General features: G+C 41.6%; 1 protein-coding gene across 2 annotated transcripts in view; it reads left to right on the forward strand.

The window, feature by feature from the left end:
• Nucleotides 1–15,315, forward strand: part of epha4a (eph receptor A4a) — a 76,097-nt gene extending 60,782 nt beyond the window's left edge. Inside the window, exons 6-18 of one of the 2 annotated variants that reach the window (XM_084410247.1) lie at nucleotides 615–739; nucleotides 1,815–1,974; nucleotides 2,368–2,479; nucleotides 4,818–4,876; nucleotides 7,214–7,327; nucleotides 7,484–7,669; nucleotides 10,621–10,682; nucleotides 10,791–11,000; nucleotides 11,258–11,434; nucleotides 11,537–11,730; nucleotides 12,501–12,659; nucleotides 13,021–13,905; nucleotides 14,260–15,315. In XM_084410247.1, coding sequence (XP_084266373.1) covers nucleotides 615–739; nucleotides 1,815–1,974; nucleotides 2,368–2,479; nucleotides 4,818–4,876; nucleotides 7,214–7,327; nucleotides 7,484–7,669; nucleotides 10,621–10,682; nucleotides 10,791–11,000; nucleotides 11,258–11,434; nucleotides 11,537–11,730; nucleotides 12,501–12,659; nucleotides 13,021–13,135 — 1,673 coding nt within the window. In that variant the 3' untranslated portion in view covers nucleotides 13,136–13,905; nucleotides 14,260–15,315. The remainder of the gene's footprint in view (nucleotides 1–614; nucleotides 740–1,814; nucleotides 1,975–2,367; nucleotides 2,480–4,817; nucleotides 4,877–7,213; nucleotides 7,328–7,483; nucleotides 7,670–10,620; nucleotides 10,683–10,790; nucleotides 11,001–11,257; nucleotides 11,435–11,536; nucleotides 11,731–12,500; nucleotides 12,660–13,020; nucleotides 13,906–14,259) is intronic. The other variant, XM_084410248.1, reaches the window with a different exon arrangement.
• Nucleotides 15,316–15,665: the final 350 nt, after the last annotated feature.

Genomic DNA, 15,665 nt, shown 5'->3' on the forward strand with positions numbered 1-15,665 from the left:
TTTCTCTTCCACCCACTGAGAACTGTATAGCAGCATGTTTTCCTGATTTTCGACAGGAAATGTAAAAATCAAGTTAATAGAAGATACATATTAAACATGGATCTGTTTCTGATTATAATTTTCATCTGTGCTGAGAAACTAGGCCAGAATCGTCTCAGGATCTGGCTTAAATTCCCCTTTGGCAACTGTAGAGTGTCATTGATAAAACCCTAAAGATTACAGATAAGCATGTGCTCCCTAGATGACTACATCAATGGACCTTCTGTAGTAGCAAAGTGGAATTATGAGAGGAGAAAAAGAATCAGAAGCACTCGCCTGATTCTCAGAGTGGATCCGTAATGATTATGATATAATGGGTGCATCACTTTTGTGATTCAACCTTTTTCTGGGAGTTGCAAAGCTGTAATCACTACAGTGTCAGATGCTAACCTGTGTAGCTTCCAGCGTTTAATTGTTTTTCTGGTTTTCTCAGTTTGACAGCATAAATATCTCCAATCTCATACCTTTTCATTGCTCAATGGCACTATTATGTTTATGTTTCTCTGAAACAGCTTGGTGGTCGGTGCTCCTAGAAACACTAAGCTTTTTCTCTATGTGATTTTCTCTTATTCCAGCTCCCTCTCCAGTTACCACCATCCAGGCCAAGGACATCACTAGACACGCTGTGTCTTTGGCATGGCAACAACCCGAGAGACCCAACGGAGTCATTCTTGAGTACGAGGTCAAGTACTACGAGAAGGTGAGATGATTCATGTGAAAGTAGTTTCCAAAATTTAGCCCTGATGAGATCTTCCTTGTTGAAAAGACTAGCATATGTGGTCAACAGCATATGTTGTGTTCTGGATGTTGGTGTACAGCCCAATGAGGCTTCATGACCAGAAATCTTGGTCAGCCAGCTTCACCAGAAAAAAACAATGCTGGTTGATTTTGTAATCCATGGTGGTTTAAGATGGTCTTTTTGGCTGGTTGCTCATCTTGACAGCATGAGATTAGGGATGTACTTTTGGAAATGTAGTTCAGAATTAGGCCTTGTGACATCACATGTGAAACCACAGTTTAAGGTGGAGCAATCAACCTGAAGCCTTCATTTAAGTCCTTTACATGAGCAGTATGATGTCAGGTACTGTACATCAAAACCAGAGAGCTGCATTTTAGTTCAAGACCAGACCAGACTCACTCACACTCGCAGCAGGAGTCTGGTGAACCGGCGGGTCAGAACAGCATGGGGTGGATAGACAGATCTAGGGTGGAGCATGTGGGCCGTTGGGATAGAGTGAGGATAACAGTGTTCTCCTCTCTCTGCTCCTGCTGTGTCTTCCTCTGGCTGACTGATTACAGATTGCAGCAGTGGTCAGATTCCTTTCCCTTACACGCTGATGTTTTCCATTGCAAACACACTCTGACACACACATAAGACCAAGACACAAAGGTTATTGTTTCGTGATCCAACAATTATAAGCCAAACATTAGGGGACATTGAAAAAAAATAATTAAACTTAGTTCCTTTGCTTGTTTTGGTTCAAACTCGACATTGTTTAAGTGGTTTGGATGTAGTGATGAAACGGGGGAATTTTGAACAAGCAAATTCAGGTTACACCCAAGGGAGCGAGTGAAAACAAAGATGGCAGCCTTGTTTTTGTACAACAAGGCTGCGGTTTTCCCTACAAAAGCCTGGCTGTAGTTTCTGTATCAGACCTTAGACAAATCCCTCTTCCGTTTTGTTTTATCAGGGTTTGATTCCAAATAAAACAATCCTAATGACCAATCCCACAAGTTGGTTCAACTGTTGTTTCCTTTTTCTCTCATCCAATCAGGATCAAAATGAGCGCAGCTATCGCATAATGAAGACCACATCCCGAAGTGCCGAGATCAAAGGCCTGAGCCCGCTCACCTCCTATGTATTTCATGTGCGTGCCCGTACCGCTGCTGGCTATGGAGACTTCAGTGCCCCCTTCGAGTTCATGACCAACTCAGGTAGGTTTCCATGTGCATGTTACTGAGCCGACAATAGCAAGTCTTTGTTTCCACAATTAGAGACTCGTGTTGAATTTTAGGGTGGATCACCCATTCATCCGGAAACTATTTCTCTAAAGTAACATAATTATAGCCTATGTGTATGTTTTCCTTTTCTTTACGATAGTTTCTTTGTTTGCTCACTACAAAGTCACTGGTATTTTTAAAAGCACTTTAAAGCAAACTCTGTAACGACTGGAATGTTTTCTAGCTTTGATACTAGGTTGTTTCAGCAGCTTAAAAGAAACAAGATTTGTTCCTCCCTGATGAAACTAGGCTGACAAATTCAATCTGACACTTTAAATGAGAATTATACATTTGAGATGAACTTTAATATTGTTTTTTTTCTCTTAGTTCCCTCTCCCATCATCGGAGATGGTGCTAACTCCACCGTGCTGTTGGTGTCTGTGATTGGCAGCGTGATTCTGTTACTTATCTTCATCGGAGTCTTCATCATCAGCCGCAGGTAAGCCACCTGTCCCAACTGGGTGTCAGTCGTCTCACAGATACTGTCTGAAACAGGAAGCATTCCTCCATCTCTCCCCGTCCCTGTGGGCGTCTCCGTCACCTCTCCCTCACCCTGTCTGTCATCCTGAATCAGACTTTCTATCTGTTGTTCTCCTGCTGTCTTCCCCTCTCTTTACCTGTCCATCAGTCTGGTTCTCACGGCTCTTCCACCTTCTCTTTCCCGCATTTTCGCTCTTTTTTTTTTTCCTGTGGTGTAGCTAGTGGTATTGTGACAGGCCTTTGGCAGCTCTGCCTGATTAGTCTCCGCTGTGCTGCTACGGGTCTATGTGCCATGTGTGTCGGAATCCGTAGGGAACACGTACCATTCCCAAGAGAGCTGAGATGCACGGCAGGACGGCATATGTGCGTCTGTGTACTGTACTCAATCAGAGCAACTGTCATACTCCCACGGGCGAAATGTCATGTTTGCTTTACCTTAATCAAACAACTTTTTCTTGCCAAACTCTCAGCCAGCTACGCTCTTACTCCATCACAGTTATCATCAGCTACATTTCCCTTTCTGAAGGCCTCCTCCTTTTGTGTCCGATCTGAGTTTCCCAAGACCGAGGTTAGAGTGTCTATTCTTGCAGTGGTTGACATCGTATCATTATCAGCCGAGATAATTATCTTCGCATCCTCAAAGTACCCGAAAGAGAGCCATCACCCTCATTCAGGGTGAAACTAACAATTTGAGCTAATGAATGGGGCTTTTGTTTTGGCCAAGCAGCCATTAAGCACTTCCTCAGTGGAGCCCATCAGTGGGAGATAAGCCTACACCTCACGAGTAGCTCTCACCTTTGGCCTGCTCCTCTCTACCTCGAGGGGAAACCAACCGCTCGATCGTGGAGGCGAAGAAGGGGGGTTACAGCTCCGCACAAAGCTGTGAGGTTTATTGCTTCTGTACTTGGATAGCTCACCTGATAATCTCCTTGTTCCTAAAATAAACGTGTACGGGCTGCTCGCGCTGATGGCAGGGCCTCCTCCAACGAAGCCATGGCCCCCTGCAGGCAGAGCTATTTCTAGCTTCTGCGGAGCACTCAAGCATTAAAGCCTGGCCCTTTCCTCCTGTTCTACCTGTGGATATGCCCCTCTCCCTCCCTCTAACCTTTTCTTCCTTCAGTAGCCCAAAAACCTTGGGATTCTTTGTCAGCGCCAGAACGCACTAGAAAAACAATAACAGCAGTTGTGCATTCCTGAATGAGCCCCCCTTTCTATATACAGGCAGGTGACCCCATCCCCAGCAGGGAGTCTTGGATTTGGCAATGTCCTGGGCGGGGTTGTTATCTGTTCCATTGCCTCTGTTCTGCCCCCTGCTCCCATGTAGAGGGGTCAGCGGTTGACCCTAAGGGGTCAGCAGGTGATTGGGTGAAATGGTAACTTTGAAGGTGGCACATTCTAGACCCTTTATGTCATTGTGGACAGGCTGAGAGTGATTTTTTAGAAGAGGGGGTGGGATGGTTTTAAATGGAATTTTGTTGCCATTTTGGCCACTTGATGAGTTTGTGTTTACTCATCTGTCATTCTCTCTACCTCATTGCTGTTTGCTCTTTATCTGTCAATCTCTAAATGATTTTTAGATGAAAGGCCAGTGGAGTTGGTTCGTGAACAGACCTTCTTTCTGCTTTGATGATGTAGTCTCTCCTTCTCACTCTGTGCAGCCTCATTGGCTTTACAGATTTTTACAGCCCCACTTTTATGGAAAAGGTTTGAGGTTATTCAAAAGTTTCACCTACTACATTGACTGGCCCACCGTGTCTCACACATTATGCCAGTTAGTCTGTGTGTAATTTTTGAACAAATGTTTCAGGTGATTTCTCTGAGAATTTTTCTTTTATTTCTTAGAAGTGCTTGTTTCATATATCAGGAGACTTAGAGAGCTTGGTTATGTTTCTTGTTATAAATGTCAGATTTTTATCCTAAAGTGCCTTAGTATCTGAAAATCTCAGATATATTCCCATTAAAGTGTCTAATAACCTATATGCAGAACCACTGTTTTGTATTATTTGTTTTAATAGTAACTAAAACATTCATCACCAACCTCTGAAGGTCAACAGCTCGCTTTAGGAGGTGTTGTAAAAATAATAAAAAGTCAAATAATTTATGCAAAAATATTAAGTTAATTTACCTCGCTGACTTTCACATTGCACACTTCTGCTATCTAAAAAAATCTGAGCACAGTTTCTGACATTGTTCAATCTCAAAGAATTAATTCCTGTTTGAAAGAAACCAATGAGATTTGTGATTGTTTTTTTCTTCTTCTGTGGATTAAAATCTCTCTCATCTCTGTATGTTAACAGGAGAAGCAAATACAGCAAAGCCAAACAGGATTCTGATGAGGAGAGACATTTACATCCAGGTAATGCAGTGGCCACATAAACAAACACAAACATTAAGCGTAGCTTAAGTTCTGGCAGGTCACGTTGGTCAAGCTCGCATCAGCTGATCCACGTCTACCTATAGGAATACGACGCCTATCACTGTATACATATATAAGCTCCTTCAGTATTATCAGCAGCTATCGCGTTTCTCAGGAGCTAATTAAATGGCGAAATTCAGCAGGCAAACCGCATTATCTCACAAGGAATCGTGCAATCGGGAATTTAGCAAGAGGAATTCATTCCCCACAAGGATTTCACCTCATTCATTCAAGTTCGTGAACACGAGATTCGCCGCATTGATCATAAGTTGCCTGATTTGGAAATGACCTCTGTCTGCATTGCTGCTCGCATCGCTGCATTATTGACACAGGACGCGATGTGATTCACTCTCCATTCATCTCTGAAAGTCTTCACGAAGCTAAGCTATCAGGTTATTGGCAACATGCTTGTTGCTAATGCTATCCGTGTTGCTTGAGCTTATCTAGTCGTTTTCATTCAAATGCTCTTGCTAGGCTTATGCGATCATATTGGCTATGTGCGTTACTTATCTGTTGTCATTGGCAGCTGCTCGCGTTGCACATGCTGAGCGTTTAGCACTGTGCAGCACAGATTCAAGCAGCTTGCGGTGATAGTTAGGAAATAACTATTCATGGTGCAAATGGAATCATTTCTTCTGAATAATTTCACAGCTCTAAAAAGACATAGTTAACAGTCACTATTCTCAGTCACTATAGTGTATTGGGAATATGCTTGCTCTAAAGGCTATCTGTTGTTATTGAAACATGCTTGTGCTTAAGGCTATCTGGTTGCTATTGGAAACCTGCTCAGATTTTTTTTAAAGGTTTAAAGGGGGGGGGGCGCGACCAAAAAATAAAATAATAAAATAAATTGAGAACCACTGCTCTAAATGCTATAAGGCTAGTTGCTATTGGAAACATGGTTGTTTTAAAGTTATTTAGCCCAGTCGTTATTTGGAACATGGCTGTGTTTTAGGCCTATATCTGGTGTCATTGTTACATGCTGTGCTAAGCTTATCCAGGTATCAGCAAAATGCTTGTCGTTGTTTCAGCAACATTGCTATCAGTACTGTACTAGTTGCTAATGCAGATGTTATCGAATATATGCTCATTACTTGGGCTTCTAGTATTATTGAGCATACTGTACTAAGCGACATGCTGTGGTAATCAAAGCGTTGTTTTAGCCTTATCTGGTTGCATAGAATAAAGAATGAGCATTTTTTATTTATTTTTTTCAATCAGATTATTGCACATGCTGTGTTAAAGTCAGCACATGCTTGTGGCTTAAGCTTATCTAGATTATTGGTAACATACTGTGCAAATACACATTAGGTATGTTCACCGCAGAGGTCTTTCATTCAACACTAACAACATCATTTCTTGATGATCCCGTGAATGAGTGTGTAATCATGGGAGTCCTCTTCACCTCCACAACAATGGAATTCAGTACGACGGGAGCAGAAATCTTTTCATGAATGAGGAAGCACACTGTACTTCATTGCTTAGCTGCGCACTGCATATGACTCAGAGCATGCTTCCCCGACCAGACTAAACTAGTTTTAATACTAGTTCCATGGTTAGGCTATATAACATGCTTGTTGTATCAGATTTTGTTGCCACTAGTCTGAGCTATTGCTGTAGGGTTTATGCTTCCCCTGCCAAACTACACTAGTTTTGGCAATAGTTCTGTGATTAACAACATGCTTGTTGTAGGCTATCAGTTTTGTTGCTGCTAGTCAGAGCTAATGCTGTAGGGTGCATTTCTAATTACCTTCCTCCTCTCGTCAGTCAGGATTTGGCATTCTGATTACCCCTGAATCAGACTAAAATTATCTAATTATGTTGTGCATTAAAATTAATGAATGATATCTGCAATACATTCATGTTGGTTCTCTTCTGTTTACCCTAAGTGGGGTTATTGCTGCTCTCCCTGCTCTTATCCATGCTAGGCTGCATGGATGCGCAGGGAGTTCTTGCCCAGAACAGAACCATTCCGCCAATCCAAACTGTATGCTAATTGTCAGTCATATTTGACGATAGTGGTCCTGACAGAAATACACATTATCAAAGATGTATATGTATCAAATAAGTTAAAAGGGGGGAAAAAAAAGGGAGAAGAGAAGGTTTGTATGTTTGTATGTTCTCAGTGTGGTGGAGGACAGACAGAAGCCAACAAGAGAAGGAGGAAAATAGAAAACAGATGTTGTATATTTATCATGTTGTCTGTCTGCCAGCTATCCTCCCCTCCTCTTCTTTCAACCTCCTAACATGTAGGCACGTCTATTCGTTTCTCCACAGGGGTCCGGATCTATGTGGACCCCTTCACCTACGAGGACCCCAACCAAGCAGTCCGTGAATTCGCTAAAGAAATTGACGCCTCCTGCATCAAGATTGAAAAGGTCATCGGCATTGGTGAGCAAACGACCTGCTGTTTTCCTTTCCGTGTGTCTCAGACTGAGTGTAGCTAGACTGTTAAAGTGAAATGTTAGCCCACCGTTCCAGAGATATCTCATGGGTCATTATGTACCGCTTACATTTTTGATTCAAGCCTGGTTTTTCCGTTTAAAGGAGAATTCGGGGAGGTGTGCAGTGGCCGTCTCAAAATGCCTGGAAAGCGTGAGATCTGTGTGGCCATAAAAACCCTCAAAGCAGGATACACTGACAAGCAAAGGCGGGACTTTCTGAGTGAGGCCAGCATCATGGGCCAGTTTGACCACCCCAACATCATCCGACTGGAGGGAGTCGTCACTAAATGTGAGTCCTTTGAGTGTTTAAAATGTGAACAAGCTACTCATTTACTTTGACCACATCCTTTCAGACAGATTTGTTCTGGTTTTGCATATCTTTTGCAAATCCTGACCTTGTTGATTCAAGCTGTGCTTCACTGCCTACAGCCATCTTTCATGAAAAGTCTTTTTACAAAGTAATGCATGATGATTTTTGTAGTGTTGTGCAACAGAAATATCTATATCTTCTAAAGTTTTTTAAAGAATATAAAAAAAAAACCTTAAATTAAATTAAAATGTTTCTTGTTTTAAGCATGAACCTCCTTAAATTCTGTTAGATTTATACTTTACAATGAAAAAACTAACTTCAAAAATAAACAATGGAAAAAAAAATCGTATGCAATTGTGCTTCTCACAAGGGCAAAAGAGATGTTTACATATTTTTACAAAAAAAAAAAAACTTGTTAAGAAAATTATTGTTTGCTGTGTTGTCAGCTTATTTGGCCACCCATCGAAGCTCTGCTGTAGACCTGATGGTTTTCATTTCTTTAAGTTTTCGACTTTTGCTTTGAGTCTATCTAAAGCCTTTGCCTGAGAATTGGTCCACTTTGCTTCAAACTTTTTTACTGTTGATGCCTGCCTCCTGTTAGCATCTTAAATGCCTTTTGGAACCATGCTGAGGGAATGACGCACTCCCCGTTCCCCGATTTGATGATAAATCAACCCTGTCTTTTGTAATGCACCCTTCCCACTACCAGATGGAATCTTGGCTGACTGGCAGACCTGACATCAAACCTTTTAATAACTCATTATTGATTGAAAGTTGACTCTCTCTCATATGTGCGTTTAAGAAACCTCTGGAGTGTAGTTGTGGCCGGCCCTCACTGTGCATAACAAATATGCTGAGGACCTTGTGTGTGTGTGTGTGTGTGTGTGTGTGTGTGTGTGTGTGTGTGTGTGTGTGTTCATGTGTATGGAGCTGTGATTTGCATTTGATGGCTTTGCATTTGACAGCTGGACTGAAGAACACCCTTAGTGTCTTCTCACGCTGATGGCTCTTGTGCTGTCTGGCAGCTCGAGAGCTCTAGAGAAACACAAAGATGTAGATTTTTTTTTTAGTTTGTTTTGGTAGACTGCATGGAAGAGAGCTGCATTCATATGCAGGGGCTTCTGCAGACATGTAACAATCCCACAATCCCACTGAGTCACATCTTTTCTCCAGACAGCCCTGGCAAATCCCCATTCTCTCTGATGTATTAGTGAAGACAATGCCAACAGATGGGTTACACACAGAGAAAGAGAACAGAAGTGAAACAGAGAGCAAGACAGAGACATTAGAAGGACCAGGAGAGAAACCACTCGTGGAAAAATAAATGGGGGAAATTGTTACACTCAACTCTTGGTTAAAAGAGCCAAGTGCCATTTTCATTGAGTTTGTTTACTTAGCAAGTACATTAACTTGACCAAATTTAATTGAATTTAATTCATTTAAAAAAATGTTTAGGATGGTTTGAGATGAAAATGCATGATACTGTACAATGTGATCAGAACTTTTCCTATAACAGGGCTGGTGTTGCAGAGCCAGCTTAGTGTGAAGCGTTAGAGTGCTGTTTATTATTATCAGCCCTTCTCCCATAATCCTTAGCATGGCAGAAGTAGTGTCTTCAGGAGAACTGTTATTACAAACAGACTATGGCTGCCCTCTCTCGTAGCCTACGCCCCCAACTGGGCCAATTAAACCTGTTAAATAAATTACTAATGATGTAGAAATTGTCCTAAATAAATAAAGACAAAATGCCCCTAAGCCTCTGAGAGCGGGAGAGAAACATGATGCCAGCCGTCTCTGCAGAAAGCTTTCACAGACGGGCTTGGTGGGCGCAGTCTTTTATGCGCTGGCATTAAATGCAAAATTGTATTTGCATAATGAAGGCACCGCTAGAACACTGCAATGATTCCTCTGAGGTGAACTGTGTGCGTGTGTACGCGTCTGTGAGCGGCTCTGTGTAGGTGTGTGTGCGTGTGCCATTGTCCTCTATTGTGAAGCCACTGCACTCCATCCTTTTGGCTCCATGAGAGGGCCTTGCGTTGCCATAGCATTGCCTTGTCTCTGTACTGACTGGCAGGTAATGTGGGAATCCAGTCCTGATAGCCTCCAGCAACGGCTGCATTCAGTAAACAAACCCACACAGAAATCCCACTCGCAAACAGGAGCGAAGAGGAAGAGGGGGGGAGTGTGAGAAAGGAGGGGCTTGCAAACTAACACTTTAGGGCTTGATTGGGAAGTGGCATTCAAACGTGCTGATGTGTGCCTTGAGTGCATACGACTACAAACAAAATATAAAATCTCTGCATTTTTCTCCGTATTTTGAGTTTTGAATCACTATTTGACTGTTTTTGTTCTTGAAGACAGGTGATTTAAGCAGATAATTGGTTCAGTACCCAGATTTACCAACTCTGATTGGTTCTGAGTAGGGCAAACTGCATCCAATCAGGTGCTATTATGTAGCTGCAAAGGATCTGCTGGCTTTAATGTTGCTTTCTGAACAGAAATCAGATTTCCAACTTGGAAAATCAAGTGAAGATTAAGATTAAGCTAATTAAATGCATCCAAAGATTTAACATAGATATACACTGCCGTTCAAAAGTTTTGGGTCGGTAAATGTTTTTTAAATAAGTCTCTTATGCTCTGCATTTATTTGATAAAAAATTATTTTGTTTTCTATTTTAATATATTTTGAAACGTAATTATTATGGCAAAGCTGAATTTTTTTTGAGTCTTGAGTGTCACATAATGCCACATAATATGGTGCTCAAGAAACCTATCTTATTATCAATGGTGAGAACAGCTGTGGTGCTTGATATTTGAGTGGAAACTGTGATTATTTATAAATCTCTTTGCTGTCACTTTTCACTTACATGCTATAAAATGATAAAATGTTCATTTATTCAAATCTTTTTCTTTTTTTTTTCTCTGTGCAGGTAAGCCAGTTATGATAATCACGGAGTACATGGAGAACGGATCCCTTGATGCTTTTCTCAGGGTGGGTTTTGTTTGTGAGTTTTTTCAAGCGCGTCATTTTGACCCGGCAGTTGTTTAGTACTGTATTGGCTTAAACATCTTTTAACTATGAATGTTATTCCTTCCATAGAAGAACGATGGGCGGTTTACAGTAATTCAGCTGGTGGGCATCCTGCGTGGTATTGCTTCAGGAATGAAGTATCTGTCTGACATGAGCTACGTCCACCGTGACCTGGCGGCACGAAACATCCTGGTGAACAGTAATCTGGTGTGCAAAGTGTCCGACTTTGGCATGTCTCGAGTTTTGGAGGAAGACCCAGATGCTGCTTACACTACCAGGGTAAGTCTGACACCTGCGTTTGAAACTCATTTGTTTGTACTTGTGTTTGCAGCCCTAACACAAGCTTTTTAACCCATCGTCTTCAACATTTAACCTGCATGTATGTGGTTGTTCTTACAGGAAGTGCTGTAACTTTTCAAGTAGCATAGAAATGAGCAAACTAACCCCAATATTGAGTGCAAAGCATGTGTGTGTGTGTGTGTGCATGCGTGTGTGTGATTAACCTCGATGCATGTGTTTGCTATTTCTTTTGAAAGGAAATAACAGGAACCTATCAATCACAGGGAGGCAAGATTCCTATTCGCTGGACCGCCCCTGAAGCCATTACATACAGAAAGTTCACCTCCGCCTCCGACGTGTGGAGTTACGGCATCGTCATGTGGGAAGTGATGTCATACGGAGAGCGGCCATACTGGGACATGAGTAACCAGGATGTAAGTGTTTTATAAGTAATGGACGAGGTTGATTCAGAGCTTAAATGTTTAAATTTTCCGCTGTTGTGTTTAACTTCCCATTTGGATCCTTCTCTGTCTCAGGTGATAAAGGCAATTGAGGAAGGCTATAGGCTGCCTCCACCCATGGACTGTCCAGTTTCTTTGCACCAGTTGATGCTGGATTGTTGGCAGAAAGAGCGCGCTGAAAGGCCAAAGTTCAGCCAAATTGTCAACATGCTGGACAAACTCATCCGCAACCCCAACAGCCTGAAAAGGAAGGGAGGAGAGATAGCCAGGTAATAAATCAAATCTCTGTCACATAAGCCAAAGGGGAAAATGCACCTATTTTTCGAGGGTGCACCAGTCACAGTCCTGGTGCACTTCTTTTCATGTCTGAGATGTTTCTATATCTGTTTTAGTTTTTTTAGTTTTTTGTAAAAAAAAAAAAAAAAATCAGAAGTTGCAATAATTATTATATGAATTATTATGATAATTTGTACAATTGATTTTTATTTATTTTTATAATAATGTAAAAAAATCTGTACAGTTACAATAGGGTTTCAGTGCTTCACTGATTAAATATATAAATAAGTTGCATTTGTTATTAAATAAATTATTTTGACAAAAATATGTGAATATTTTTTGAGAGAGTATCTGGTTTAAATATTTAAAGTTTGATCTAAAATGTTTATGTATAATTAGTTTTTTTGGAAGTTGCATCCAATTATTATTGTTATTAGTGTTATTTCATTATAATAATAATTTCATTTTAAAATCCACTTTGCTCAAAATCTTTGCTCGGTTTGAATGGGCATGCCGCTTCTCATATAGGCCAAGTTCTTGGGTCCAGTATGCAGTGATTACATTGCTGTAAATGTGTTTTCAGCTGTGGCACATAAGTGCATGTTAAACGCATGACTGGCAGTGTTATATAAACGTTTTCCAATGAAGTGATGCTCACAGCAATAAAGTCTTTTATAGTTCTTTCATACGTTGTTCAAAGTGGGCAACACATAGCCAGCCCAAGCTCTTGGGGCTCCTAACTAAGTCTTTTCTCCTTTTCTAGACCCAACACCACCCTCCTGGAGCCCAGCAGCCCAGAATTCACATCTACCCTGGGATCAGTTGCCGATTGGCTGCAGGCCATCAACATGGAACGTTACAGAGACAACTTCACTGCTGCTGGCTACACCACCCCAGAGGCTGTGGTCCACATGACACAAGAGTGAGTCACGTGACCAAATAATGGGCACTATTAAGGTGTTAGGAGATGTGTGATGTGTGTATGTTGGCTTCGGGCATACTTTTGACTAATACAAGGGAAAGAAACCCAGCTCTTAAATCAGCACTCAGGGATACACGGTCCTGACGTATGGGATCAGTAGTCACATGTCCGTGCAAAACTCCTGTAGATGCCAACGAAGCATTGAGAACTTCTACTTTGGCATTCAAATGTTCAGCCAGGATCAAGTTCTTAGATTTCATGTTAAAAGCAAATTAGGAGAGGGACAAAAAAAAAAAAAGAGTTTGCAGAGAGAAAATTAAACATGTTCTCATCAGCTCTGTCTTGTTTTTCATTGGAACAGAGACATGGCCAGGATAGGGATCTCCTCTGCCGCACATCAGGATAAGATCCTCAACAGTGCACAGGGAATGCTGTCCCAGATGCAACAAATGCAAGACAGGATGGTTCCTGTCTGAACCCATGGGATCAGAACACACAAACTCGAAACATACTTTTGGACTTCTTTTTTTATTTTGGTTCTAAGAAAATCCATTTACCTCATCCATGCACTTTAAATTAAATTTTGGGGGGGGAAATAAAACAGAAAACAATTTCAGAGGAACGATACAGCACTTTTCTTTCAATAATGCCATCCCCGCGGCCGAGTCAAGAGGATCGTCCCGCGCTGTATTGATGCTCTGGATATGATTGTAGGAAACTTTTAATTTCAGTGAAACTACGAAGAAGTTTCTCTGTTCATTAATTAGATTTTTTTTTGTATGTATGTGCCTGTAAGTAAATGTATAAATAGTACTGGATTTTTGCCATTTCATGGTTACTTGAGTCAGCGGCACCTGGCGGGAATTTAACACACGAAATGGAGACGTCGGAGATAGAGATTATATGCACTCTTTACCGCTTTTTTCCGGGGATTTCACAGAGGCATTCATCTTCCAAACGTCCACAATGGAAGACCAGTTCTGGAAGGTCTCCAGGTCCCCCCACCCTCAGAATGGAATATCTGTCTCCACTCCGCAATTCTCCACACCGCTCTGCTTGGCCTGGGTTGGAATAGAAAAATCGGCCCTCAGTTTACATCTTTCTCTCTCCACCTCGGTCTCCACGGTTTTTCCCTGTTCAATCCATGCCCTCTCTCTCCTCGCCTCTCTGTCTCCGGAGACCTTCGGCAGGCCGTGAAATCAACACATGTCTCCCTTACTGGAAGTTCCATCAGAGCTGAGCTAAGGTAAGCACAAAGTAACAAGTCCTACCCAATGTTTATGGGATCTGCTCTACTTCCTCTCTATCCCCTACAGTTATTTATCCGCTCATTAGTTGGGATTAGAACCAGTACCGATGGACACAAGGGATATATATTGGTGCTGTTTGATGGGATGAGCTCAAAATGAAAACAGCGCCAACGATGTAAAATGTGTTTTTCCCAGACTCCCCAGCAACAGAGCAAACAGAGCAATTTCAGTTTCCATACTCTGTGGATTACTTCAATTAATGCTGCGTTTGTGTGTTCTGGTCTGTTTACAGGACGCGCTTTGAATCCCTGAATCATAATCATTTTCTATTTCTCTCTCTCTTGCTCCAGAGTCACCTTCACACATCTGCTCCGCAGCGATATCCTTGCATCCATTGCGGTTTCAATAACTACATTTACTTGACACCGGGACAAAGGACTTCAGTTCCCATGATTTTCAGCAAATGCTGAACGCTTCCACGACTGGAGACTGAAAACATGACAAACAACCCGAGGAGCGGTTTAGGGCCCTTCGGTTGTCTCCTCAGAGATTCGATGAGCGATATAATGAACATTTTCATTTGGTCTCACTCTTGACAGGAAAAACTCTCCGTTCTCACTGCAGCGTGTTGCTGTTTTCTTTGAAGGATGACGGTTTGTTTTGAGGCGCATACACAAAGGACAAGAGCACATGATGTGTGCTAAGACTGCAGAACTTTGTGGCTGCTCTCTGGAGACCGACATACTGGAGTTGTTTGCTATATACACTAAGTCACTGCTGTTCTTCGCTTCTTACCAATGCTGGAGATTGTAACTAAAAAACACGCCACATTTATTTGGGTCCTTTGACTCAAATGAAACTATTTCAATGCTAATTCGAATGGTCTGAATGCGGACTGCAAGAAGAGGCACGTTATTTGTACCTAAAATAAACTTATTACAGGAATGTTTATAAAAAAGGGAAAAAAAAACCGTAACATTTCAAGTGTGCTCTGTTTCACCACGTCAACCACAGCCATCCTTCCAATCTGAGAGACTTCTTGTTAATGTGACGCATTCTCGTATGAAATGCTTTTGACTTTGCTTTCTTCCTGTTTCATCTTTCGATATTCCCTCCTTACCTGTTTAGGACCTCTTTGGAATATGCAATGAATGTGAGAGGAGAGAAATTCAATAGAATGTACCGTGCCAAGTCTCCTAATGTAGTTTATTCCCGAAAGAACACTAACAATTCACATTTTTGCCCAGATGATCTAGACATTTTAGGTTTGTGTCATCGTTTTCCCTCTCTTCCATTTTTTTATTTGATGAATTTAGGTACATGAAACGTCATTTATTTATGGTCTTTTTTATCTAGTTTGTAAATTGTAAAATAGAGCTATGAGAGAAATAAATGATTGCCAAGTGCATTGTTATTAATGTCTAAAGTGATTTATGTGGCTAATTCCACTAATTCTCCAAAACGGATTGCTGGAAAGGTATTTGGATGAGGAGTCTGATGAGGTATTCTCACATGGAGAGAAATGGATCCCGTGTTTATAGCCACATAAAGTGGCAGCCGAGGGTGAGAGCGGACAGTTGGCTCCAATGCTGGTCACATATTTCTATTACATTTTGGCCGCAGTTGAAACGAAACAGTCGAATGTGGTGGTATAAACAGGTTTGCCGGTCTTGCCAGTAGCATTCAGATTATTTTGAGTTTTCTCTTCTCCTTTTCACCCATCGTTCCTCTCCTCGTCTCTTTCAGCTCGAGCTTG

Source organism: Rutilus rutilus (assembly GCF_951802725.1).
Source record: "Rutilus rutilus genome assembly, chromosome: 6".
Taxonomy (NCBI): domain Eukaryota; kingdom Metazoa; phylum Chordata; class Actinopteri; order Cypriniformes; family Leuciscidae; genus Rutilus; species Rutilus rutilus.